At 36.2% G+C, this 27,812-nt stretch overlaps 4 protein-coding genes and 1 non-coding gene across 5 annotated transcripts; 2 read left to right on the forward strand and 3 right to left on the reverse strand.

The window, feature by feature from the left end:
• Window positions 1-50: 50 nt before the first annotated feature.
• Window positions 51-132, reverse strand: TRNAS-AGA. The gene has a single exon. It is a non-coding gene; the product is annotated as a tRNA-Ser (tRNA).
• Window positions 133-14,578: 14,446 nt separating this feature from the next.
• Window positions 14,579-15,615, reverse strand: LOC116109807 (NHP2-like protein 1). The gene is made up of 4 exons (XM_031396039.1): window positions 15,476-15,615; window positions 15,170-15,394; window positions 14,954-15,085; window positions 14,579-14,860 (listed from the first exon to the last, which is right to left on the reverse strand). The coding sequence occupies exons 1-4, from the start codon at window positions 15,476-15,478 to the stop codon at window positions 14,834-14,836; spliced, it is 387 nt and encodes a 128-aa protein (XP_031251899.1). The 5' UTR covers window positions 15,479-15,615; the 3' UTR covers window positions 14,579-14,833.
• A 1,235-nt stretch (window positions 15,616-16,850) lies between these two features.
• On the forward strand, window positions 16,851-19,801 carry LOC116110030 (signal peptidase complex catalytic subunit SEC11A-like). The gene is made up of 8 exons (XM_031396277.1): window positions 16,851-16,985; window positions 17,183-17,295; window positions 17,704-17,775; window positions 18,390-18,425; window positions 18,852-18,897; window positions 19,086-19,173; window positions 19,266-19,323; window positions 19,507-19,801. The coding sequence occupies exons 1-8, from the start codon at window positions 16,910-16,912 to the stop codon at window positions 19,585-19,587; spliced, it is 570 nt and encodes a 189-aa protein (XP_031252137.1). The 5' UTR covers window positions 16,851-16,909; the 3' UTR covers window positions 19,588-19,801.
• Window positions 19,802-20,569: 768 nt separating this feature from the next.
• On the reverse strand, window positions 20,570-22,914 carry LOC116110021 (chaperone protein dnaJ 49). The gene is made up of 2 exons (XM_031396265.1): window positions 21,616-22,914; window positions 20,570-20,947 (listed from the first exon to the last, which is right to left on the reverse strand). The coding sequence occupies exon 1, from the start codon at window positions 22,704-22,706 to the stop codon at window positions 21,630-21,632; it is 1,077 nt and encodes a 358-aa protein (XP_031252125.1). The 5' UTR covers window positions 22,707-22,914; the 3' UTR covers window positions 20,570-20,947; window positions 21,616-21,629.
• Window positions 22,915-23,541: 627 nt separating this feature from the next.
• LOC116110041 (ribosome biogenesis regulatory protein homolog) lies at window positions 23,542-27,630 on the forward strand. Its single transcript, XM_031396284.1, has 8 exons — window positions 23,542-23,691; window positions 24,236-24,386; window positions 25,719-25,770; window positions 25,968-26,096; window positions 26,268-26,385; window positions 26,720-26,903; window positions 27,006-27,119; window positions 27,215-27,630. Exons 1-8 carry the CDS (start codon window positions 23,603-23,605, stop codon window positions 27,371-27,373), a joined length of 996 nt encoding a protein of 331 aa, XP_031252144.1. The 5' UTR covers window positions 23,542-23,602; the 3' UTR covers window positions 27,374-27,630.
• The last annotated feature ends 182 nt before the right edge of the window (window positions 27,631-27,812 follow it).

Consider the following 27,812-nt stretch of genomic DNA (forward strand, 5'->3'; position numbering starts at 1 on the left):
AAAAAAAATGTCAAGAATTAAAAACTTCGTTGAAAAAAAGATGAAAAAGTCGTGAGCGGCAGGATTCGAACCTGCGCGGGCAGAGCCCACATGATTTCTAGTCATGCCCGATAACCACTCCGGCACGCCCACTTGATGCTCTGGTCTTTCGAAAAATATTATAAATATATGATTTTATATTCCGAGTCTCCATACAAAGTACACCCACAATTTTTGAAAAATTTGTATACCCCCTTGAGATTAGCATTTACCACTTTCAAAAAGTATCACAATCCCTATGAATAATATATGATACTTTTAAACAATAGTGGGTACGTTATATATTTTACTACCTTTCAGGGGACGTTTGGATCATATAATATTTTGTTATAGGGGTTTATTAACGGAAAGAAATATCACCTTGAAGATTACTTGAAATGTTTAGAAAATGTGTTTGGTTAGTTCGAATAAATTGGTGAATAATATGTTTGGCTAGGAGGATAAATGGATGGGTATGTTATATATAGATTACTATTGCCCTCATTTTTAAATATTAATATAATAATATTTTTTATTATTATTTTTTGAATCGTTTCTTTTAACCCTCTACATTTGAAATTTTGCTAAAATACCCCAGCCATATAAAACTTTAATTTGTACCAAAATCACCCCCACCCATCCCAAGCCACTGCCGCCAGTGAGCCACCATCGTCGGCCGCCACGGGCAGTCGACGGAATGGTGCAAGACTAGCCATACATGGCCTGTTGTGCACCAGCAAAGCCGAAAATGGCCACGGATCACAAATCCATGGCCTTTTCACGGCCAGACTGGCAACTGAAAAGGCCAGATCTTAACGGCCATAGAAACGCCAGATCTGGCCAGATCCATGGCCCAAAAAGGCCTTATCGAGGCACTACCAGCCAAATCCCGCCGATCGTGCACTATTACGACGGCCGACGGTGGTGAGTCACGGCCGGCAATGGTCTTAGGTGGCTAGGGGTATTTTGTTAACTTTTAAACTTTTTTATGGCTGGGGTGTTTTAGCTAATTTATCAAATGTAGGTGGGTTGTGTAATTGTTATTTGGTAGACATTTGAGAGAAGAAAAATATATTACCCCAGTAATGTTTTAATAGCAACTCTAGCAAGGTAATAAGATTACCCCCCACATTACCAATAGTAACCACTATTTGCAATAAATGATTACAATAATATTTTATTACTTACAAACCAAACACATGAATCTTGCAAAATAAACGAATACTACCCTCGTTATCTTATTTACCCCCGATCCAAATAGCCCCTCAAGGGTCAAAAATAATAACCCTTTTAAAGCCTGATTAACCAAAATTCTCAAAATGTCTATTTATTCTAAATTTCTAACAACATAGTTTCATATTGAAAAGGAGGCCAATCTACAAATTCAAATGTCCTTTCATTTCAACAGGTTAGGACATCTCCAACCCTGTGTTATTTTGGTGTAAAAACACCAAAATAACGCAAATTTCAACTCCAACCCAGTGCCATCTGCTGCACCAAATTGGTGTCCCGCTATAGTGCCACGCCAAATTTGGCGTGGCACTGTTTAAATAGTAATGTTGTTGTTATTGTATTTAAGTTAATTTGATTATTATTTATATATATTTATAATAATAAATTCATAATAATTATATAATTCCAAAAATGATGAAAAATTAAAACACAAACTTTGTTCAATGCATATATTAAACTACAATAACTCAAAATAAAAATTAACACTAATTTAAAAACACTAAAATTAAAAGAAAATACAACATAAACTAAAATAACAATTTAGTATTCTTGTAGATTAGTTTCAGATCCTCTAAGATCATCAAAAATTAGAAAAAACTAGAGTTATTTTAAGATCTTTGACTTGTTGTTGAGCTCTTTTTTACATAATTCTTGATTGCTCATTTTGAAAAAACTCACGTAGGCTTTGATCGGTTATGGAATTCAAATCTTTGAATAAAATTTTGTTATCTTCTCATATTCTGCCAAAGCCAATTTTTTCATTTGGATTTCATAATTTTCTGCCCTAGCTGAGTTGCCTGATTGAAAATAGCAGTGTAACACCCCACTTGAGGTATGTAGTAAATTATTGTTGCATTGCTTGAATATTTGTTGATTTGTTCTCATTTGAGCTTGCATGTTGTTATTTTTGGTTGATTGGCCCTTAGTTGAATTTTGTTAAAGTATTTTGAGAAAAATGTGAAGAAAATCCCTTAAACTTTCATTAGGGGTAAAATGGTCTTTTCACTCAAAATTATTTAAAAATTGGTGAGTGAAAAGAGATAGAATTTCATGGAGAATGTAATAAAAATGAGGGCATATTGTATTTGACTAGGGACATAGATGGAATTTTAAGAAGAGCAGGGCAAAATGGGAATGATATGTAGTAAGTTGAGCTAAAAAGGGTTTATGTTAGGAAACGACCCGCTTGCGCAACGGAAAGCGAAATTTTATACAATCATAGACTGTCCTTAAAGCCCAAAATCAAGGCACAAATTTTACAGTTTATGATATCATCAAGAATCTGCAGAAAAAGTAAATCTAAAGTTTAGATTCTACCCACGTTGGAGGCTCCACCAATATTGTCTTTGAACGTGTTTGTTACCAACAAGTGTAGGATCGAACAAAGAAGTCACACGAAGACAACACCAAGAATTAAGGAGGGATTTGCTAGATCCTCCACACGAAGACAACCACCAAGAACCAAGGAGGGATTTGCTAGATCCTCCTTGGCCTTAAGAAATCAAGAAGAAAAAAAAATATTTGATTTTTCAATCAAATAGTGAAAGTGGCGTGGGAGAGTGTATGGGTGTTGTGTGTTTTCTTTTCTTAATCAAAAGGCAAAAATGAATAATTAACAAATCACACAAACACCTTTCCTTTATAGGCAAACCAAGTTACCCTATTCCACATGGAATGGGCTTGGGCTCCAATCCAAATACCCCAGTTGCCTAACACTCCCAATTAGATATTTTAATTTAATTCATCTATCTCAATTAAAATCAATTAATATTTAATTAACATTTAACAATAATGATGATTTAATTAAAGTACGAACAACCATTTAACCGTAATTTCACTTATTTAATTTCTAACCAATTAAATAAAGGCTACGACCCCAGCAAATTAATTGCACTATGAAATTACCAAAATACCCTTTTGCCTAAAAAGACGAAAATACCCTTCTTTCTTCTTGGCTCTTAAATTATCTTCATGTGTGTGACCATAGCTCCTCATCATACCGGTAGTGTACGTATCGCGATTAACACCAATTAATGTCTCACTAATCACAGATCAAGATTGGCCCCTAGCAAGGCATCATGGTCACCCGATAGATTCGGATTCAGCAAAGCAGCTATCTGTCAACGATATGGTTACCATACAATTTGATCCTTTATCATACGTTATCTCGACGAGATGAAGATAGAAATAGTGTCAACCTTCGTTACTCTCGATATTATGTATTCAGTTTTGGACCAATGACCTGATTATAATCCGGATAGAGCAACAACCAATCCCACTGTTGCCACAGTTTTAATGTCATTGCCATATATGAATTGCACCGTGAGATAATTTCTCCCGTACCCGAGAGTGATGATCCTGTCTATCCACCTAATCTTGATACACCCTTGATACAGCCAATTACCACTGTATTGACAGCTCTGAAAAGAACTGCGTTAGGCTAGTGTCAAACGCACCAATCGGTGCACAAGACGCTCGGTGATCTCAAGTCTAAGCATCACATGCACACATTTGTTAGAGGATTGTTCCATAGACACTAGGGTTACCATCCAAATGAAATCCTCTGGTGGGTTAGTCCAGTGAACTCGTGCGGTATATCCGCCTACAACAAGCACCATGTGTTGCACCAGGTTGTCACCAAATAACCTTGACAAGTGAGATTAGTCACTGCCTTTCGACATGGTCGTCAACACTATGATAGTCTTACCGTATTATCTGTGCCCTTACTTCAGAATAATACGGGGCTACAGACGTTTCTAGAATGGCCACATATGTGCTCATAGGGTCTCACTATCAAGATTTGAAACACTTGATAACCTCGTCACGGTTTACTATTTAAGGACATATATCAACTTATTGCATAATAATGATTTATGCGATATAGAATAAAATGCCTTTTATTTATGATTAATGAACATTATTACAAAGAGTCAATTCTACAATAATTGATTGGCTCTAGGACATCTACTCTAACAGTTAAGTGTTGATAGCCCTTCATTCTTACCATTCCACCACCATTTCATTCCTTAATTTCTCTCAATCCTCCACTCAATCTTCCAAGAATTTCTAAGGATTTTTTGGGGTAGTTTTTAGTAGAGATTTAATCTAAAGCATCCTAAGGTATGGATTCTTGCTTTAGATGAGAATTTGCTTATGATTTGTTAAAGTTCTATTGTTGTTGTTAAAGTTGTAGATAGAAGACAAGATACAAAAGGGAAGGAGAAGTTAGAGAAGCCCATTACCATAAGGTAGTAAATCCAACCAAGTTAAGATTTAAGAAAATCAAGTGAGTGAGATTTCTTTTAATTATGTATGTGTTATGATTATGAGAAATTGAGAAAAATTGATGATGAATTATGCTGTTGTTGGATATATTTGAGTTATGAGAAGTGCTTTTGATTGTATGATGATGGGCTGAAGTTTGATGAAGTTGAAAGAAGTTTGAGTAAATTTTGGGAGTGTGTTTTCCTTGACACGGTTTTGTGATGTACAAGGGTGCTTTACCCCCATTGGTATGGTTAAATAAAGAAGAAGAGTTATAGTTAAAGTAGAATGATTGTTTGCACATTTGTTTTGGAAAAATGCCTAGTGAAAAGCCTAAGTGAAAACTGCCCTGTCACAGTTGTGACTTTAGGATTTTGGGCATCTTACAGATTGAACTGGGTTGAGATCAAAACATAAAGTTGTAACCCTGTCTAAGCTTTAAAAAAGACCAAAATGTAGCAATCCGATATGTATAACTCAAGTTATGCCTTCTTGAGTGTGACTGTGCAGAATGACTATCTTGATGCAACATGCATTTGTGCATTTCATGAGTGCATTAATGAGCGTGAATCATCCATAGCATTAATTATGCATTAGAGAAAGAGTAGAGAACTTTGAGTGTGAGCTTTATTAAGGAAAGTGAGAAAAAAGAATAGAGTAGGTTGTGCGATGGGGAACTCGTGAGTAATGGGTAGAGTATTCCCGCATGTACGCCGCATTGAGAGAGCGGCGTGTATGAGAGAGAGAAGTGGTGTAGCCCGTGGAGTGAATGCAGATAAGGGTTATACCCGAGAGTACCGAGAGAGAGATTATATACTCACATGGCCAAGGGTTCCGAATCCATGCATAATCGAGTCCGATCGGCTAAGAACGAGTAGAAGTCAAGGAAAGCGGGAGCGAGTCCGGCCGTGCCCCCGGTAAGATGGGGCGTGACTTACTAAAGAGAGTTAGTAGAAAAGAGTTCTAAGAAAGAGAAACAGAAAGAGAAAATAGAGAGAAGTATAAAAGAGAGAGTAAATGAGAATTGCAGGAAAGACTTAGAGAGACAGAGTTAGGGGATAGATGACTAAAGGGTTTATTACTCAGTATATTTGTGCTCACCCGTTGTCTTTCTATGTATTGCAGGATTGAGGTGAGGAAACGGTCGGATGGATGTCAGCACGCGAGGAGGAATGGTACACTGTCTACATAGTTTTTGATAGTTTTTGTTTATGATACTAATTTTGTATAAAAAAAAATGTATATGTTTATAAAGGAAAAATTTGGGCCCAACTACTTATGTTATATTACATGTATTTTATTATGTAAATTTTTATGAGTATTTGAGTAGGAAGTAGTTATACATTTTGGCATGAGCCGAAATTTTGGAATTTGACAGTGTACCATTTGTGCTATGATGTCCAAGAGCCGACTGTGTAAATTAATTCTTTCCTTATTAAGTGTTCTCTTGAATTGATCAAGTGTGGTTGTTTTGTAGTGAAGGGTAGTAACAGGAAGAAGGGTAAGAGTGTGATGAACGAGGGAGAATTCTTTAACCCACCAGAACCAACTCTCCCTGCTCTTGATGAGACAAGGATTCGAACCATTGTAAAACGGTGTTAGTTGAGAGTCAGGGGAAAGCGTGTACAGGAAAGAACCGAAACCCCTAGTAGAGTACCGACCGCAAGACAAGAGCGAGAAGGGCTGGTACCTCAGACAGTACAGAGGCGAGTTGATCTGATTTAGGGGCTTGTTAAACAGCACAGCTGCCAGAGTTTAGGGGTACTAGGGACCGTTAGAAGCAGAAGAGTGGTTTAAGTTCGTAAAGCGGATGACAACACGTTTCCTTGAATGACAGAGAGAGGATCAGATATGCCAGTTTCTTATTTCGAGGAGATGCCCGAATTTGGTGGGAATTAATGGAAGAGACTCATGACATGGCCTCGATGACTTGGGAGGAATTCAAGAGATTGTTTAAGACCGGTATCGAACAGAAGATCGAATACACGAGAAGGTCCAAGAATTATTAATTTAAAGCAGGGGACTAGTACGGTGAAAGAATATTCAGTAAGTTCAACTCCCTTGCTCGCTTTGCACCGGGATAGTAGTGTACACACCGGAGTTAAGGAGGGACAAGTTCGTGCAAGGGTTGAGATCAGATATGCTGAGACGTAATGAAAGGAGCCGAGCCCCCTCATACCTACAGGTGAGCTCTAACACGACCTGTAAGGGCAGAGATCTATGTAAATAAAAACATTGCAGAAGGGTTAGTTTCAACAGTATTAGTGAGCCATCCACTACCTTACAGAGGGAGAGAGTAGATGCCACAAAGAACAGAGAAGTAAAGGCCAAGAAGAAGTTTCAACCCAGAAGAATAGGAGAGATTGTCATAACAAACGACCCAAGACAAAAGGGTTTCCCCCTTGTGCTAAATGCTGGAGGAACCATTCAGGAGAGTGTTTGAGGGACGAAACGTGTGTTACAGGTGCCGACAGCCAAGGCATCTGATAAGGGATTGTAAAGCTCCTCTCCCACGATAGCTCAGACTCCTAGAGGTACAAATGCCAGAGTATTTACAGTGGTACAGGGTGAAGCCGAGGCCACTCCCTCAACCGTAACTGGTCAGTTGTTATTTCATGTTGTTCTTTTATATGCTTTAATTGATTTTGGAGCTACCCATTCTTTATATCTCATGGAATGATAGAGAGATTAAGTTTGAAACTACTAGAGTGAGTCAACCTATTAAGATAGAGTTACCTGATGGGGTGTGAGTGCTGCTCAGGAGATGTTGTTAGGAGAGTCCGTAGATCCATGGTTGAGATTTAACAGTTGATTATAGTTTATATGCCCAACTTTGATGTGATATGGGCATGGATTTCCTAGGGAGGTATGGAGTAGAAATTGATTTTCGGAGAAAGAAGACAGATTAATCTCGATAGTGGAGATAAATTTAGTTTGGAGAGAATCATCAGTTGAGCATGTTGATTAGTAGTGAAGGCTAGAAAGATGTTGAGAAATGGGTGTTTGGATATATTGCTCATGTAGTACAGAGTGGTGACGTTCCACAGTCAGAAATTCAGAGGGTTTCAATAGTTCTAAAATTCCTAGATGTGTTTCCGGAAGACTTACCGGGTTTGCCATCGGAAAGAGAGGTTGAGTTTAGTATTGAATTAGCACCAGGAACAACACCCCATATCTAAAGCCCCTTACCAAATGGCCCCAGTAGAGCTTCAAGAATTAAAAAAGCAACTTCAAGAGTTTTAGATAAATTTTATCGACGAGTCATTCTTCCTGGGGAGTCCAATTCTGTTTGTAGAAGAAAGACGAGTCACTACAGATGTGTATTGATTACAGAGAGAAATAAAGTGACAATGAAGAATAAATACCATTACCTCAGATAGATGATTTGTTTGATCATTTGAAAGGAGCAGCAGTATTCTCCAAAATTGATTTGAGGTCAGGGTACCATCAGGTAAGAGTGGCCGAGCAGGATATAGCTAAGACTGCTTTCCGTACAAGGTATGAGCATTATGAGTTCGTAGGGATGCCGTTTGGCTTGACTAATGCCCCAGCAATTTTTATGGATTTGATGAAACGGGTATTCCATGATTGTCTAGATCAGTTTATAGTAGTATTCTTGATGATATTCTGGTTTATTCCAAGTCGAGAGAAGAACATGAGGAACATTTGAGAATAGTGTTACAACGTTGAGGGAAAAGCGGTTGTTGCTAAGTTTTCTAAATGTGAGTTTTGGCTTGACCAAGTAATATTTCGGGCCATACGGTGTCCAAGGAAAGGATTCAGGAGATCGAGTAAGGTAAGGCAATCTTGAGTGGTAGAGGCCGAAGACAGTAAAAGAGGTCAAAAGTTTCTTAGGCCTGGCAGGTTACTATAGACGATTTGTTGAAGGGTTTGCCCAGTTGGCTAACCATTGACAGCTTTCCAAACAGAAGACTCCTTTTGTTAGTCAGAAGCATGTGAGGAATGTTTCCAAGAATTGAAGAAGACGTTAACAACAACTCCCGTGTTAGTGTTGCCACATGAGAATGTAGATTATGACATTATACAGATGCCTCTCTGCAAGGACTAGTGTAGTATTAATGCAGTTAGGTAGGGTGGAACATATGCATCTCGGCAATTAAAAGAGTATGAGACGAGATACCCTACGCAGACCTAGAGTTGGCAGCTGTGATCTTCACATTAAGATTTGGGACATTACCTTTATGGTGCAAAGAGTAAAATCTATACTGATCATAGAGTTTAAAGTACTTATTCACTCAAAATGAGCTGAATATGAGACGAGAAGGTGGTTAGAGCTGGTTAAGGACTATGATTGTGAGATCAAGTATCAACCGAGGAAAGCCAATGTAGTAGCCGACGCCTTGAGTAGAAAAGCTTATTTGTCCTGACTCACTAAGCACGAAACAGTTGATAGAAGAATTATGTAGAGAACAGATTGAAGTGTTCGGGAAGGACTGCCAGGTTAGAGGTTCAGTCTACTTTATTAGAGGAAGCAGTAGAGTTAAGCAAGTGGTTGATGAGTGGTGTTAGAAAATAGTTCAACCAGTACATGATGGCATGGGAACGGAGTTCATTTAGTGGATGGTGTCTATTTCAGAAATCGGTTGTGTATCCCCAAAATGATGAGTTGAGAAAGAGAATTCTTAGGAGGCTCATGACATACCATAAACTGCTCATCCTGGAAAACCAAGACGTACGAAGATGTAAGAAAGGCTACTGGTGGTCAGGTATGAAGAAAGACATTACAGAGTTTGTAGTAAATGCTGACTTGTCAACAGGTGAAAACAGAACACTAAAGGCTGTCAGGGTTGCTTCAACCACTAGTATTCCAGAGTGGAAATGGGAGAGTATTTCGATGGATTTTATCACAGGTCTCCCTAGAGTATAGAGAGGAATAATGCTATATGGGTGATTGTGGATAGTTTACTAAGTCCACCCATTTCTCTAGCAAATGAGAGCACCACTACGGATCAGTTGGCTTAGATTTACATAAAGAGATAGTCAGGTTACATGGTGTGCCAAGACAATAGTGTCAGACAGAGATTCCAGATTTGTCTCAGCTTTCTGGACTAGTTATAGAGAAATTTGGGTACCCGTTTGGCATTCAACACTACCTATCATCCTCAGACGGATGGCCAAACAGAGAGAACAAATCAGGTGCTTGAGGATATGTGAGAGCTTGCTGTATGGATTATAAAGCATCCTGACATGAAATGTTACCCTTAGTGGAGTGCCTACAACAACAGTTACCAGTTTACAATTAAGATGGTGTCTTACAAGGCTTTGTATGGTAGACGATGTAGGTCTCCACTGCATTGGGATGAGATAGGTGAAAAGGATGAGTTGAGTACGTCTTTAGGCCAGAGGTGACTCAGAAAATGATAGAGATGTAAGATTAATCAGAACAGAATGAAGCAAGCCAAGTCGACAGAAGAGTTATACCGACTTGAAGAGAAAAAGGTTGAATTTCAAGTGGGTGATAAAGTGTTTCTGAGAATTTCCCCCTATAAGCAAGTGATGCGCTTCGGTAATAAAGGAAAGTTAGCACAAAAGAATGTAGGTCCATTGAGGTATTGCAACAAGTGGGAAAAGTGGCCTACAGATTGGCCATACCACTTAGCAGAATAAGGTGCATGATGTTTTTCATGTCTCGATGCTACGGAAGTACGTAAGTGATCACTCCCATATCTTGAGAATAGAGGATGTTGACTTAGAAGAGAACCTTGTGTATGAGGAGGTCCAGTACAGATTTTGGACCGAAGGATTAAAGGCTCCAGAATAAGACCATTCCATCAGTAAAAGTCCTTTGGAGAAATCATAAGGTAGAAGAGGTCAATGGGAGGTAGAGCAAGACATGCAGAAAAGTTACCGAAGTATTTGTGTGAATTTCGGGGACGGAATTCTTTTAAGGGGGGAGAATTGAACGCGCCAATTGAGGTATGTAGTTAAATTATTGTTGCATTGCTTGAGTTTATTGATTTGTTTCATTTGAGTTGCATGTTGTTATTTTTGGTTGATTAGTCTTAGTTGAATTTGTTAAAGTTATTTTGAGAAAAATGTGAAGAAAATCTTAAACTTTTATTAGGGGTAAAATGATCTTTCCACTCAAAATTAGTTGAAAAATTGGGGAGTGAAAAGAGATAGAATTTCATGGAGAATGTAATAAAAATGAGGGCATTATTATATTTGACTAAAGGATATAGATGGGAATTTTCAAGAAAGAGCAAGGGCAAAATGGGAATGATTGTATGTAAGTGAGCTAAAAAGGGTTTAAGTGTTGAAAGCCCTTCATTTCACCATCTCCACCACCATTCTCATTCCCTAATTTCTCTCAATCCTCCACTCAATCTTCCAAGAATTTCTAAGGATTTTTAGGGTAATTTTAGTAGAGATTTAATCTAAAGCATCCTAAGGTAAAGATTCTTGCTTTAGATGAGAATTTGCTTATGATTTGTTAAAGTCTTATGTTGTTATTGTTAAAGTTGTAGATAGAAGACTGATACAAAAGGGAATGGAGAAGTGCTGGAGAAGCCATTTACCCATAAGGTAAGTAAATCCAACCAAGTTAAGATTTAAGAAAATCAAGTGAGTAGAGATTTCTTTAATTATGTATTGTTATGATTATTGAGAAATTGAGATGAAATTTATGATGAATTATACTTGTTGTTAGATATATTTGAGTTATGAGAAGTGCTTTTGATTGTATGTGATGGGTTGAAGTTTGATTGAAGTTGAAAGAGTTTGAGTAAACTTTTGGGAGTGTTTTTCCTTGACATGTTTTTGTAGAGAGCTTTACTCCCATTTTGGATGGTTAAAGAAAGAAGAAGAGTTATAGCTAAGTAGATTTGTGTTGCACATTTATTGTTTGATAAAATGCCTAAGTGAAAAACCTAAGTGAAAACTGTACTGTCACAGCTATGACATTCTGAGTGATTTTTAGGCATCTTACAGATTGAACTGGGTTGAGACCAACAAAAAGTTGTAGCCCTGTCTCTAGTCTAAAACGAGATCAAAATCGTAGCAATCCGATATGTATAACTCAAGTTATGCCTTCTTGAGTGTGACTTGTGCAGAATGACTATCTTGATGCAACATTGCATTTGTGCATTTCATGAGTGCATTAATGAGCATGAATCATCCATATGCATTAATTATGCATTAGAGAAAGAGTAGAGAATTTGAGTGTGAGCTTTATGAGAGAAAAGAGAGAAAAAGAGAATAGAGTAGGTTGTGCGATTGGGAACCCGTGAGTAATGGGTAGAGTATTCCCGCATGTACGCCGCATTGAGAGAGCGGCATGAGTATGAGAGAGAGAAGTGGTGTAGCCCGTGAAAGTGAATGCAGATGAGGGCTATACCCGAGAGTACCTGAGAGAGAGATTATATACTCACATGGCTAAGGGTTCCGAATCCATGCATAACTGAGTCCGATCGACTAAGAACGAGTAGAAGTCACGGAGAGCGGGAGCGAGTCCCGGTCATGCCCTCGGTAAGATGGGGTCGTGACTTACTAAAGAGGGTTAGTAGAAAAGAGTTATAAGAAAGAGAAACAGAGAGAGAAACAGAAAGAGAAAACAGGGAGAAGTATAAAAGAGAGAGTAAATGAGAATTGTCAGGAAAGACTTAGAGAGAGAGAGTTACGGGGATAGATGGCTAAAGGGTTTACTTACTGAGCATTATTTGTGCTCACCCGGTTGTCTTTCTGTGTTTTTGCAGGATTTAGGTGAGAACACGGTCAGATGGACGTCGGCAAGCGAGGAGGAATGGCTACACTGTCTATATAGTTTTTGATAGTTTTTATTTATGATACTAATTTTGTATTAAAAAAAAATGTATATGTTTAATAAAAGAAAAATTTGGGCCCAATTACTTATGTTATTATACATGTATTTTATTATATATATTTTTATGAGTATTTGAGTAGGAAGTAGTTATTACAAGCAGCAAGCTGTCGATTTTCTTCTTGAATAGTTTCAAAATTGTTTAAAACTTCTTTATCATTTTTCCTTTTAAATTTTGTTTTTTTCACCCCAATAGGTCGTTAAGCTAAACTACCCCCAATATTTTCATCATTTATGTTTAGAGAATTTGACGACATGTCACAAGACACCGATTGGGGAGACTTTGAAGTGGGAGTCTCTGATTCTTGTGATACAAACCTACCGGTTTGCCTTTGAAATACTTCTGTGGCATTAACATTATCTGTAAATTTTTCAATATCCTTAAGTATAGGCCACACATGATCAAATATGAAACCTTTCTTGTAACTTTTATCTTGTGCTAGTAACATTTTGGCTTGAATCATCTACAAAACAATATGCATATAACGTTAAAATCAATTAGATAAAAAAGACTTGTTAATTAAATGTAACAAATACTCACAATATCTTGCTCAGAAGCACTACTTGGATTCATATTTTCAATTTGACGTCCGCATTCCCTTAATTTGCCAATAGCTTTAAAGATCAGTTGCATTCGATAATGCAAAGATCTTTTGTTTTGAACCTGAGTGAGAAACACGGGTTTGGAACTATTGTAGTCAAGCTCAACTCGAGACCAGAATTGATCACTAGATTGGTTTATACCTAAAGATCTTTTGTTTTGAACCTGAGTAAGAAACACGGGTTTGGAACTATTGTAGTCAAGCTCAACTCGAGACCAGAATTGATCACTAGATTGGTTTATACCTAAAATCGGGTTTTGAGAAATATCGAGATAAATATGACATAGATACATGTCTTCTTCATTTGTGTACAAAGAACTTAGTTGTGTAGTCATTTTGTAACAAAAATAAAGAAGATATATGCTTTTTTTTTTCTAAGAGGAAATAGAAGAGATGTGTTCAAAACTAATGTATTGTCTCTTTTATAACATAAGTTTGAATTGAAAGTTTGAATGGACAACACATCTTTTTGAGCTTGAATGAACAATAGATCTTTTGAAATAAGCTACAAATTTAAAAAGCTTGAATGGATAATACATCTTTTTGAATAAGTCATAAATCTCAAAAGCTTGAATCGACAATACGTCTTTTTGAATAAGCCACAAATCTCAAAAGCTTGAATGGACAATACATCTTTTTGAATAAGCCACAAATCTCAAAAGCTTGAATGGACAATACATCTTTTTGAATAAACCACAAATCTCAAAAGCTTAGATAGACAATACATCTTTTTGAATTATTATTTTGTATCTAGAATAGTATTTTCTTCAACTATAAAAGCTCACACCAAATCAATTTCCAAATCGTTCAACTAATATTTTATTAAATAAATGCTTAATTTTATTAAATTAGTATAATTTTCAAAGTAATTATTATTTAATAAAAATATCATTCATAATATTTAATTAATATATACAAAAATAATGAGTGAAATAGATTAATTGTTGATTATTACAATAAAAGAAAAAAATAATTCTTTTTAATCTAATATTTGGTGAGTGGATTGGAGATGCAATAGTGTTTTATTGCAAAAATCACACCAATTTGGTGCAATGGTTGGAGATGGTCTTAAGCGCTATTGTATAGTGAACTAGGAAATAGTAATAATACTAGGCTAACCATCACTATGATCAATTGTCCATGATGGATGTTGGATGACTCAAGGATAACATACACTCACTACATATTAATGTAGCAATAAATAAATAAATAAAAGAAAAAAGTAAAAATCAATTACTAAAGACAATTAATGAGATAGTAAAAGATGGACCCATCAATAATTTCAAAATTATTTTCTTGTATTGAACATGAAAATGAAATGCATTCGAGAGTGCATTACTTTTAGCAGCTCCATAGCTAAAGACCCATCGAGTAAATACTTCATGGCTGTCATTTGTCAATCCATTTTGTCTATATTTTTACTAATCCAACTCCTAAGGCAATAACCATAGCTTTACTCTTAATTCTACAGTTTACTCCGACTAAACTTTGATCATATACATGCAATAATATAATCATGGAACAAGATACTTCAAGTCAAATTTATCAAAAGATGATCAAAACATATTTCCAGATTAAGAATGAAGGAATGATGCAAGCAATCTCGGATTTATGGAGCAAATGACTTAATTTCAGAGATGGTTTATGTTCATAGCAATATCAAACATGAAGCAAACACATTAACTACTAGTATTATTACACCGTTCATCTTTGGATAATATAATTCCAAAAAAAAGTTGCCTCAATCTCACAATGCACAATAACAAAACATAAAGGTAGATCATTAATATAATAAGCTCAATTCCCTAATGCCGCAGTCAAATCCACCCAAGAGGCCCATCACACCGAGTACTCACACCAGCCATCACATTTCACATCAAATCAAGAGCTTTTCAATGGCATCCTGCATTTCAAACACACACACAAAACACAAACTCAGAAAACAAACACTAACTCTTGTTTTGATACAACTAAACAAAACACCAAAATTAACTACCTTGAGTTGTTGAATTTGTGTTTTCAATTGGCTGGCTTCATTTGATGTGACAGAGCAAGCAATCACTGGTCTTGTGACACCACACGCTCGTCCGAGAGCCTGCTTTGAAGGAACAAACACATACGGCACATTCTGCCACATTCAAAGAAAGGGGTTAGTTTGGTTTCAACTCAAATTATAAAAGTAATAAAAAACCTCACTGAATCTGAAAGCCACCTTGTCTTCCGCAAGCAGGGGAAGATGCAGAAGGATCTCGAGAGGCTCCGTATCGGCAGCCATCACAATGAACTCGGAGATACCTCTGTTAAGGGTCTTGGTTGCTTCATTAGCACCCTTTTTGAGCTGCTTGTAGTTGGCTGCTTGTTGAACAAGATCAAGAATTGTAATGGTCAATTGTGAATCTGCCAGTGGGTATGCTTTCGGGTTCACTGCTTCTACTGTCTGCAAAATTCAATTACAACACATAATCAGTGAATAGATCATGTCAAAATCAAATTAATTAATCATTTAATCGAAGATTACCATTTTTGTAAGTCGAAGGAGGCTAGGGTTTTTGTTGGGGACGAATGAGGAGCACAAAAAAATCTAGGGTTTAAGAGAGGAGAGAGATTGAATAAAGATCGAGGGGATGATTTATAGAGGTTAAAGAAACAAGATAATACGGCAGCGTTTTACTACTAAATATTAGAGATCGATAGAATATATGTTAGAAAATCTTATATTGAAAGAGTAAACACATATTCCCACTCAAGGTTTGATGAAATCCCAGTTGGTACCTCAAGTTATATTTATTTCAATTCCCACCCTTAAAGTGATGAAAAAATATTGGATGTAACAATAAAGGGGTAAATTAGTCATTTTACATGGGCAGCGCATATTAGTAGACCACCACCTCTTACAGCCCTCCGACGCACGTTAGTAGACGGCGTTCCTGATGTTTTTCGCTCTTTTTTCAACGATTCTTCCATCCAAAATCACTTTTGTCACCACCATTTGAACTCTCATCTTCCCCTTTACAAAATCATACCCTTCACAACCCCTCATCACTCGCTGATCGTAGGCCATGGCAGTTGAGGTAGCTGACTGGTTTTTGTCGATTTTCAGCCTTTTTGAACGGCGACAACCCCAACCACCACCACCATTTGACTCCTCGCATCCTCCCCTACAAAACCTCTAACCTTTCTAGCCACGAAAACTCACCGTTTGTCGTCCACCACTTCACCAAAAAAGGGTCGATGAACATGAACTCTCGGCCGACGAATGACTATAAAACGGTTGCTAGGCACATAGGGGTTTTATAGATTTGGAGACGGTGGTTGCAGTGATGATGTCCAATTGGATTTTCGCCGTTGGAATCTGGCGAAGGACACCAAAACCCTAAGCCTAACGACTTTGGCCATTGGAGGGGCCAATGAGTCGGGAACCAGAGAGGTTTTGGACGGCGGACTACAGGGAAGGTGATGGAGGTGACTAGGGGGTTCGACGTCGTTAGAAACAGCCCAGATCGAGCTATTTCTGACGAGGGTGTGTAGTGACCAAGGATGTTTTTGATATAATTTGAAAATAAAATGGTAGGTTTTATAATTATACTAATTTAGGGGTTAAAACATAATTTATCAATTTAGGGTTAAGGGCATTATGATAATTGCATCTTTTAAACCCTAAAAATTGATAACACCTGTTATTTTAACTTTTAAGGGTGAAAATCTAGAATAAATATAATCTGGGATACTAACTTTGAATTTCGTCAAACCTTGGGTGGGACTATGTCGTTTACTCTATATTAAAACACAAAAAAACAGATGGCGAAGCATTAGTGCTGGTGCCACGCACAAAATCTGAAAACGGGGTCCACGGTCGTAATTCGAAGAACTCAACAAACGAGCCTTTGACTTTCCTATAAATGCCAGCCAGCATGACCATGAAATTGAACTCGAAAATCAGAGAAAGAAAAACATGGGTTGGATTGGAATTGGAGAAAGCGTCCGATCCCTGAATATCAAACAATCTCTCTTTCAGCTTATCACTCTTGGTTAGCTTCATCTTTTCTATTCCTTTTTACGTCTTTCATGCTTGCAACTTTAATTTCTTTGTTTAATAATACTAAGCAAGCAGTTGACATTTTTTTTTTCTTTTCTTTCAATGTTTGATGACTATCTAGATATAGATTTAACCTAGTGTTATTTGTTGAGTCTGAGTATAATATTGGATTCTCACTGTGTTTGTTAGGCATGATAGTTTCGTCAGCTTTGATGCTATGGAAAGGTTTAATATGTTTAAGTGGAAGCGAATCGCCTATTGTAGTTGTGCTCTCCGGAAGTATGGAACCTGGCTTTAAAAGAGTGAGTCATTAATTATTATTTGCATTAACATTTGTTTTACCAACTTAATAATCTTGATTCGTATCCAGACTGGTGCCAACTTCATTTAACTCAAAATATTTCCTTTTTGAAATCAAGTCGGTCGCAGGTTTATGACTAAATTATCTTCAGGAGCTGAGTTAAAAGATAACCTCAAGTATGCTTATTTCCATGCCACATATAGCTTTGCATTCACAAATTTAACTCCTTAATTTTTTTTTTTTCCTACATGGTTAATTAATTAATTCTGCTTTCTTATTGAAAAATTGGCATTACCTGCCAGCTTATATCGCATTGGAAGAGGAAAGAGCATTGTTCTTTTTATATGACATATGAATCTGCACTCTTTTGCTACCTAATTATCAGAATAGCCTTTTAATTATTTTGCAGGGCGACATTTTGTTTCTGCATATGAGCAATGAACCCATTCGTGCAGGAGAAATTGTTGTGTTCAAAGTACAAGTATGTTGTTTTATTCAGTTATGAGTTCCTATTTCTTTTACATGATTTTTTTTTCAATCATCTTAATTTGTTCTTAAAGAATTGTTAAATCATCCCTTTCATCATCAAGCTATCTTCTTTATTTGATTTTCTCTATATTTGATTGTTAAAATTCAGTACTTCTGTGTGTTTTGAAAATAATCTTCTTGTTACATGGCATTGTGGTTGTCAAAAAAAAATTTGCTTTTATGTTTTTGTATCTCTTGACTGAAAAAATGTGGCTATTAGAGTACTTCACATTGAAATTCTGTTCTTCATTTCCTTTCGGACGTTGAAAGCTTACCCGGTATACTCTTACCTTTTATTTATATTTACTGTTATCTTCATCTTTTCCCCCCAGAATAAAAGCTTTTGATGACTGTGTTTCTTCATAACATTAGCTACTTGAATTCACATAATAATTGCTCTTGTGAGCTTACTCTTATTTTTCTCATTAATATCACAAATCCATTTGCATTATATTATTTTCATCAGTAGTTCTCCATGCGGTTTTTACTCGCTATTAGCTTATGTATATTGAATATTTGTCCTCGTGATATTTGTTTTGCTAATCTATGTTTTCCACAATGTTTTAGGGTAAACAAATTCCAATTGTCCATCGAGTTATTGAGGTAATAATGGTGGATACTTCATTTGTTTGAAGTCTTTTTTATGCTTAATAATGAAAAAAGGGGTAAAGGGAAACTATCACTATTTACAATGGAAATCTCAGGCAGAACCTAGGATATTTTGAACCTCTTAAGCTTCCGTACTGTTTGCTTTCGTCCAATAATGGCAGAGCCACATTGGAGGACACGGGGTGGTTTCTTGGAAAACAAAAAAAATTATATAACTCCTCTGAATCCTTGACAGTTTACACTATGAGGGTTGGTGAAAGGGCGAGAAAGTGGTGAAAGGAGGAAGATTATGCATGAATACCTTATGATATGCCTTAGATGACTTATGTTTCTGATTAGGTTTTTACTTCCCTAAGATTCTGACTTTGATATTTAATGATTCACATATCTGTTAGTACTCTTTATATGATTTATTTTTAGGTTCATGAGCGGCAGGAGATGGGAGAAGTTGATTTACTCACAAAAGGTATAATATTTTTCATCTTGAGATAGTTGATTGTTGCTAAGTTTAATTTCATTATTGTTGTCAAAAGTTATACATACATATTTACATATATCTATATAGATATGAAGGATGAAAGCAAACATAATTTTTGTGAGGTCATAATGGAAGAGCGCTAATGTTCTCATCTATTGATTGGATGCTTTAATCAGGAGACAGTAATCCAAGCGATGACAGGATGTTATATGCTCGTGGACAGTTTTGGTTAAAAAGACAACATATCATGGGGAGAGCCGTTGGGTAACTTAGCATCTACTAACAAAAAACTATATGGATCTCTTCTGCCTCTGATGTATCTTGATGTTGTTCAATTCAATGTCTTCTCTCTCCAGGTTCCTGCCTTACCTTGGTTGGGCAACAATTATCATGACTGAGCAGCCCATTATCAAGGTTACATTTGTTGAAATTTTAAAGCATCTGCAATGGCATCTTGATTCTTTTATTAAAATATTACTCTCTTAAAATTGCTTCAAATCATGCATTTTCTTTATGACATTTTCTTTTTTTAATTTTTTACACTGAACAATTACGAAAAGTTATAAACTTAATTTTTTTTTTTTTTTACGCTTGCAGTACATACTTTTAGGCGTGTTGGGTTTGCTGATCATAACCTCAAAGGATGAGAGACACAAGTTTTCAGCTGCCAAGACATGAATCAGATCCCACATAAGATTTTCTTATTACAACGGAGAAGAAGATCTAAGTTACACTTTACATGTTCAATTGACATAGATTTCTTTTCTAGCGTCCTGTACCATTTTGTAGGCCGGCAATCACATAAATAGAATGTATTTTATTTGTCAACAATACATTGTTGTTTCAGATGATTACTAAAACATAAACCCTGCCGTGTTGGGACTTGTTATGATTGGTTGTATACATTCTAATTTCTTCCTGGTCTAAAAAGTAAATTTCGTACCTTTATTTTATACCTTTGGGTTGACATTGATGGACGGTCTTCACAAAGTTGGAACAATTCATTAACATTAGGGGCGAAATGAGGTTGGCCATTCCAAACCAGTCCCTGAGAACCCTAAATGGTTTGGTCTTTAATTGGTGAAGACTCCATTTCTAAAAGTTATTTGCCATGGACATAGAGACTAAAGTTCCAGTTCTAGACTGTATTATTCTCAGCTGTTTTAAATATGTTATGAGTGAGAATGAGTTAGCCTTTCTCAGGGTAGCTTGAAAGGTAACATTTTGATAAACATGTAAAACTTATAAATCTCATTTATAATCTCAGCAAACAGTTTGCACTTCCCAGCAAATGCAGATGTGAATCTCCAGCCATCTGTGGGCATAATGATAGTGATCAAGCAGTACTAAATATCAGGGCAGTTGTTAATAACTAATTACAATCAAATTAAAAAACTAATATTCTTATTCATAGAAGAATGTGAAGGAGATCTCTATTTGAAAAGATTGGAAATGAAATAGAATAACAAAGGGTGAAAACTTTGCCCAGGAAACAAACAGAAGCAACCAAGGATTGATAAATGAGTGTTAAAAGCTAAACATATACATAAAAAGTTGGGTCAATTGTCAAAGTGCTTTAATCATTAATCCATCACCAGTAGATACATTGTAAATAACTAAATCATCTCACACAGTGCAAAATAACTCATAAAAATCAATGTAAACGAATCAATGTACACACGTAACTAGTTCATGTACATAAAAATAGAGGTTATCGAAAATTATATTCTACAGTACTAAAAATGTAATGTAAATATAAATCTTGCAACTCTTGCAGGATGCATTCATAGGCATGCATATTGCAACCTGACTTTCAAAGAAAGTTTTTATGAGCTGTCCTCGTGTATGCATAGATCACAGAGTTTGCTGCAGAAAGTTTACCAACTAAAGGTGCGAAAAGTATAGACAACAGCCAGATTTGATAAAGATAATTCTCAAAAATCACTACTATTATCCTTCGTAGCTTGAGCAAATTTCAAATGCTTCATGTGATCGTCAAACGTGAAAATGTTGAAGCATTTAGCAGCAAACAAGCAATCTGCAAAAGGAGAAAATTACAATCCCAGAATACAAGTCTTGATGCATTCTCTAAATTAGTCACAGCATACCTATGAATTAAATTCAAGGGTATGACAAATGACAACAGTTCTACATCTATGGCTATGTCTAAGAGACAGTTTATATTTATAAGGTACATTTCCAAACACAGCAGGTTGAAAGATAACAGGTAAGACAACAACAATAAACCTGAAGTCAGAAGTAGGATGAATTGCACCAGAAATTAGGATGAAAACTACCTAGTTGGTAGATCCAAGAAAATTCTCATGATAGTTTTAATTGGTTGGTAGGGGAAAATTTTCCCTTCCAAATTGTTATAAGCAAAAGTCAATGAGTTCTAAACGTCAATGAGTTTAGCTTATAGTATCAGTACCATGTATTGCATCTCCTACTAAAAATAATGAATCAGTAATAGCAGAGCAGTACAGACTGTTTTTACACAAATTATTCCCAGTTATATGCCCATTTCAGCTGGTATACAAGAAAACCCATAGAAACATACAAAAATGTATATATCCTTGATATAAAATCAAATACTTCAAAGTAAAAGGAAGCAAATAACTTATTAAGTGTAATTAATATTCCCAATTGAAAATATTCTACACAAAATCTAAAGTTCCAAACAAAATCAGGGACTATGACTTAAACCTTGATTCAAGTCATCAAGCTGGCGATTCTTGAAACTTCCGCCACATATCACAATGAGGAGTCTCCTTTATGAAACCCCACTGCTGACGCTGAATCTCTAACCGACAATTCTGCACAAGTATTGACGAGTAATCCTTCTCCACCTGCCTTTCAAGCTTCACTCTCTCCGCACTATTCATCGGATAATCCTGCTCAAACTTGGCTGACTTCACATAATAATTAACACCTCTCTCTGTCGTAAACTTGTACTCATAAGGATACGACCTAGACAGGGCATAAATTGGCTCTGAAGATGGCAAAAATTGCAACAGAATGATAAGAATCACCGGCAATAACTGAATTAACGCTCGTAAATTAAACCCACCAGACCCATGATCAGCCGTTCTGGCCGCCATACCCGGCCCAAAATTAAAATGTCGAAACTGTGTTCTGGCGGGCTGCATCCCTCCAAAGAAAAAGTTCCTAAAAATCTCATCGGCATCAAAATCCGCATCGTAATAACCATTATACCCATGGGCCGCCCGACTGTGTGCCCGTGGTTGGTAAACAGGCTCATCGGACCCGACAAGATCGTATTTTTTCCTATTCTCTTCATTGCTCAGACACTGAAACGCCTTAGAAACTAATTTAAAAGCTTCTTCAGCACCCGGGGCTTTGTTCTTATCAGGATGAACTTTCAGAGACAGTTTTCGATACGCTTTCCGTACATCCTCCACTGAACAGCTCTTTTCAACACCTAAAATATCGTAATAATCTTTCTTTTTCTTAATCTGTCTCACGATCGTGATTTGCTCTTCGGTGAACGCAGCAGCAGATGCAGATGATGTTGATGAAGATGAGGCGGTGGCTGGGGCCCGGTGACGGAGCGAGGGTTGATCGGCCGGTTTCTCCGTCGTCGCCCGCACGGAGGGCCCATTGGGATTTGAATTAGAATCGGATTCGATGGATGAGATGAGATCATCGACGGGGAGAGAGGGGTCGAGTCGTCGAGCTTTGGTGAGAAATTTGAGGGCACGCGCTCGGTCCCCAGATTCGAGGGCTTCTTTCCCGATTCTGAAGCATTTCAACGCATCGTCTTTATTGCCGTCCATGCTTAAAATTGGAAACCAGAAAACCCTAATTTATTATCAATTAGCAATCATGGGATCTGAATTCAAAATTTGATGGAGAGGGTTTGGGCTTGGGGGCAGGAAGAGAGAGAGAGGTGTAGTGGACTAGTCGTTCCTTCTGGTTAAAATAGATTGGCTTATTTATTGATTGGGGTTTGTTTGGGTGTCAATCTTTTAAAGTTAATAGGGAGTTCAGTGTTTGATTAGGTTTAGGGGGTAGCCAAACAAGGCTTTTATAGGTACTTCGGTGATTCGGGAATTATTTACGGGTAACATTGGGATTCCATGGGCCTCTTGAAAAGCTAATTGGGGTAACATTATTTGCAAAAATTTTAAAATAAAGTTTCTGTTCATATAATAAACATAAATAATCAATAAATTTAATAATGCTAAATTTAATAAAACATTATTTTAAAAAATTTAATATTATATACTTAGTATTCTTACTAAAATAGGTCATTAGGTAGTTTTATAGTTGCTTTGGTTTGGTAACAGTGGGCTTCTATATGTTAATCAGCCAAAAATATACATAGAAGAAAAACTAATTGGCGTAACGTTGCTTGCATAAAGAAGATTTTTATTTAGTATATAAATTTTAGAGACTAAATTTTCATAATTCTAACACAAAATCAATAAATTAATCCTTAAATAAAACATAAAAAATATTTTTAACAATTTGTAGTAGAATTACTCCTACTGAGAACACATTTATGGGTTATGAAAGTGCCAAAAAGGCCACAAAATAAAGCCCAAAGGTGGAGTTTGGGCCGGTTATTTGAACATCACAGTTTGAAGTCCCGTTAGGGCAACGAAGGAGAAGCTATGTACATAAACCCTTAAAACAAGTCATCTTCATCAAGTGTTTGACACAGCGACTGATGGAGAATCAAAGCCAGTATGAGGTCGACCTTGGTAATCTCATGGCGTTCAACCCTTCTTACCACTTTCCATCCCTCCCTTCTTCAAGGTTTACTTTCTTTTACTTTTTTTTTCTATTCTTATTTGTCAATTCATACTTGTTCATCTTTATACTCCTATTTTATTAATATCCAAAACCCTGTGTAGTTCTCTTTGTTTTATTTTATCTTCAGTTAGTTTAGTAACTCTATAGTTTCTTTCAGTGCTGTTGAAATACCTTCCCTGAGCTGTATTTAATTTGTTTCATTTTTTATTTAGGGTGTCTCGAATTTTAGGTAAGTGATTAGGTTTCTGTTATATAGGATTTGAATCTAACTTTTTTAAAAATGTATGCAGCGTTTGTTTGACATTCTTGATTAAATCCCTCACTTTTTATTTCCTTGTAAATTTAGGGATTGTACAGGCTAGTTTAATTCATGACCTTTCAAGATTATTTTTGAGAATAAATATGCAATGGCTAGAATTTGATTTGATGAGTGAATAACAACAGTTGCTTTGCTCTCAATTTTTTTAGATATTCAAAGTATATATTTGATTGGGTAGTATATTTGTTTTGAGGAGACTTTATATTGTACATATGTTGATATGCTTAGGGAGGAACTAGTGAAGGAATGTCTGCAGGAGGGCACAAAGTTAGTTCAAGCGATTGCTGACCAACTTTTTAACTTGCCTTCAACTGAAGATATAGATGGACCCCTTGTCAGTTTGCCTCCTCCAACAACAAAATTGCCTAGATCAAAGCATGTAAGGCTTACCTTTTGTTTGGCATTTCTCAATTGTAATTATTTATCTACTTCAGCTTGACTATGTAACCAATACTTCATCCTTTCATACTTTGCTTTCGACGAAAGTCGAAACTTAGTACTGGACCATCATATGTATTGCTGAAAATTGCAAATTTGCTTCAATCTCTTTTCTAGCTCTCATGTTACAAGTAATTCCTGTTTTATTTAATTTGTTTTTGAGGGCATTACATACGTGAGACTAATTGTTAACACACAGAACTTTTTTGATTGGTTATTTGTCCTTTCAGCTTAAAATGCATGGTTGATAGATAGTGAGCCTTACATATATAGGTGTGTAATGCACTCAGTAAAAAATTTCTTCTGAGAGACTCATTATGTGCTGCTCCTTGCTACTTTTGTGCTTGGAGATCTCACTAGTAATGCCACTTTTTAAAATGCACAATGTCTACTGTCTGTCTAGCAAGGGAAAAAACTAAACTGATGCATAGCCACACTTATACACACCTGGTGCTTTGAAGGTGAGGAGCATGAGATTGTGGTCTCCTGTGTTGCCATGAATATAATTTAAAGAATATTCTTTTACTTTGTTGCTTTGTTAACTAATCCAATAGAAAATTTATTGAGGGGATATGTGGAAAAGGCTGTTGGTTAGGGTTTAAAGGTTTGATATTGTGGAGTCTAGACATGTGTGATGGTTTGATTTGAAGATTAGTTTGGTTCTTGGAAGTTGGGGGATTGATTGGGGTTTTAATAATTTGTTTGAGATTTGAGATTTTTTTTTAGATAGAGACATGAGAAAGATATATGAGTGAGAGAGAGAGAGAGTTTGTGATGAAGAGAAAGATGAAAGGGATTAGGAGACAAGAGATGAGATTCGAATGTTTATTTGTAAAAAATCTATAAATGAATAAATTAGGGCATTTATCAAAGTTTTAATGTTTTGATTGAGATTTGAGATTTTTTTTGATAGAGACATGAGAATGAGACTTGTGAGAGACAGTTTGTGATGAAGAGAAAGATGAAAGAGATTAGCAGATTAGAGATGAGATTCAACTGTCTATTTTTTAAAAATTTGTCAAATGAATTAATTGTTAAGATACCCATTATGTTTCTTATTTTAGCTTTAACATCGGTTAAGTTGTTGGATGTCGATGTCACTTTCTGCTACCTATTGCTGCATTTATCACTTTGTGGAAACCAATGTTTTTTATTGTTAATGTTTGTGGTTCTTTTTGGTTCATACTTTCTTAGAACTTAAATGTTTATATTTAGTTTTTTAATTTTCTATGTTTAGCATTAAACTCAGATGCATTTTACATTTTGTTTTCAGCTACCAAAGCCTAAACCTCCCACAAAATGGGAATCGTTTGCCCAGAAGAGAGGTAATTTATTGTATTAATTAACTGTGGTATATATGCTCTTTTTGATTATGAAACTCTTAATCTTATATTCAACCTAAATATATCAAGATCTTGACTTTGGCCTTGAGATTAACAATCTAAAGTATTTGAATGCTGTTGAATCTTGATGTATGCGCAATGTTATATATGAACACAATTGGTTTTGCGATATCTTGCAGGAATAAAGAAGCGTAAAAAGGACAAGGTTGTTTGGGATGAGCAAACTGGTACTTGGAAACGCCGCTATGGTTATGATCGTGTTAATGATGATAAAGATGTACCCATCATAGAGGCGAAGATGACTGATGGTAAGTTTCTATACATAGATAATGTTTGAGTGGCAAGAAAGTTACCAACAATTTGAAAATTGAAATGAATATACCTTTTGTTTTTTGGAATTTCCATTCATGAAAATCATGTCACACTTATTTATTCATTTATGAAATGAATTTTTTGACTCTGAATGTTGCTTTCTACAGAGCCAGGAGAGGATCCTTTTGCTAAGAGACAAGCAGAAAAGAAGATACGAGTTGAAAAGCAAGAGAAGAATCGGATGCAGAACTTGAAACAAGCAGACAAAGTTGGTGCTTTGCCGAGGTTTGCCCTTCCATCTCTAATTAGGGTTTTCTTTGGCATATAAATATTTCTTATTGCTTTCAACTTCATGTTACGTACAATATACTTGCCCAAGCATCGCATTAACTCCCATTTCAGCTTTCATCCATCTAAGATATTTTTATTGATGTTAGTCCCTGGCCACCTTGTCTCAGTTCCCATTCATCTTAACATCCACATGTGGATAAAATCTTATTTGCATTCTTTATTTTAATTGCTGTTTATCTGTTGCTGCTTAACTGCCTCTTGATTCTGCTAGATACCTGCTGTTTCACTAGTATTGTATAGAAAACTTTAAAAAAACTCTTCTGTGCAGCCATGTTCAGCTAGCTGTCACTGCTTTGCCCATAACTGGAACCAAGGCTGTGCCTAAAAAAGTTACCAAACACGAATTAGGAGATGTAGCTGGAATAGTTGCTACTTCAACAGCCAGTGGTGGTAAATTTGATAAGAAGCTACCTGGAGAAAAGGCTCCCAAGAAACAAGGGAAGCAAAGGAAGGTTTGTAGGCTTACTTTTTGCCAGGCAAATGCTTCAATGCTGTTATTTCCAAAATGTTACATGGGAATGAATAATTTTATTTTCTTTTTGGTTTTCATTCAGTTCCTACCGGTTGTGGAAGGGACAGGGATAGGCTCGCAAGAGAAGGAGCAAACTGAGAAGGTTTTGAATAAGTTAATGTCTAAGCATTCACATGAGATACTTAACGTTGATAAGGTACGTTTCAGCCATTCGATAATGGAACCTTTAATTATTGTTGGAGTCAAATGGAAGTACACTCACTTTTTTTACCCATTGGACTTGCTAAATAGGCCATTACCATGTACAACGTGAAGAGAGAGAAGAAACAGAAACACAGGAAAAATGGACAAGAGAAGTCTTCATCAACCTCCAGCAAGTTGAAACCGAAGAATAAACCTAATAAGAAGTCTGTAAAGAAGGGATCATCAAATAAAAGAAAGGCAAAATAAAATTATTAATCAGAAAACACTGTTGTAAGCTTGTAGAGTTTTCTGTTATGTGCTACAAGTTGGCCAATTGGAACAAGTAGGAGTTTTCCATATGAGATTTTTTCTATGTATTCTAAGTCTATTAAGTTGCTTAGTGATTACCGTAGCTCTGTTTCTCTCACAATACGCACTTGCCAAAATACAAGTATTCGGTATTCTTTTGTTGCATCTCATCAACCAATAAAAGGTTAATTCAATTGTCTGAGAATATATTCCATGTTTAGTTAACGTAACCAATGGAAGGATCATGCCATTGTCTGATTAACTTAACCTTTTATCGGTTGTCTACGCAGCGCTCTGCAAATGCAATATATCGAGGGTCTGTTTGGGAGTTGTTTTTCACTGGCTTTGAGGGTTTATTATAACGGTTTTGAAGGGTTTATAGTAGCTGTTTATAAAA

The sequence above is a fragment of the Pistacia vera genome, unplaced genomic scaffold (genome assembly GCF_008641045.1).
Source record: "Pistacia vera cultivar Batoury unplaced genomic scaffold, PisVer_v2 Contig118, whole genome shotgun sequence".
Taxonomy (NCBI): Eukaryota; Viridiplantae; Streptophyta; class Magnoliopsida; order Sapindales; family Anacardiaceae; genus Pistacia; species Pistacia vera.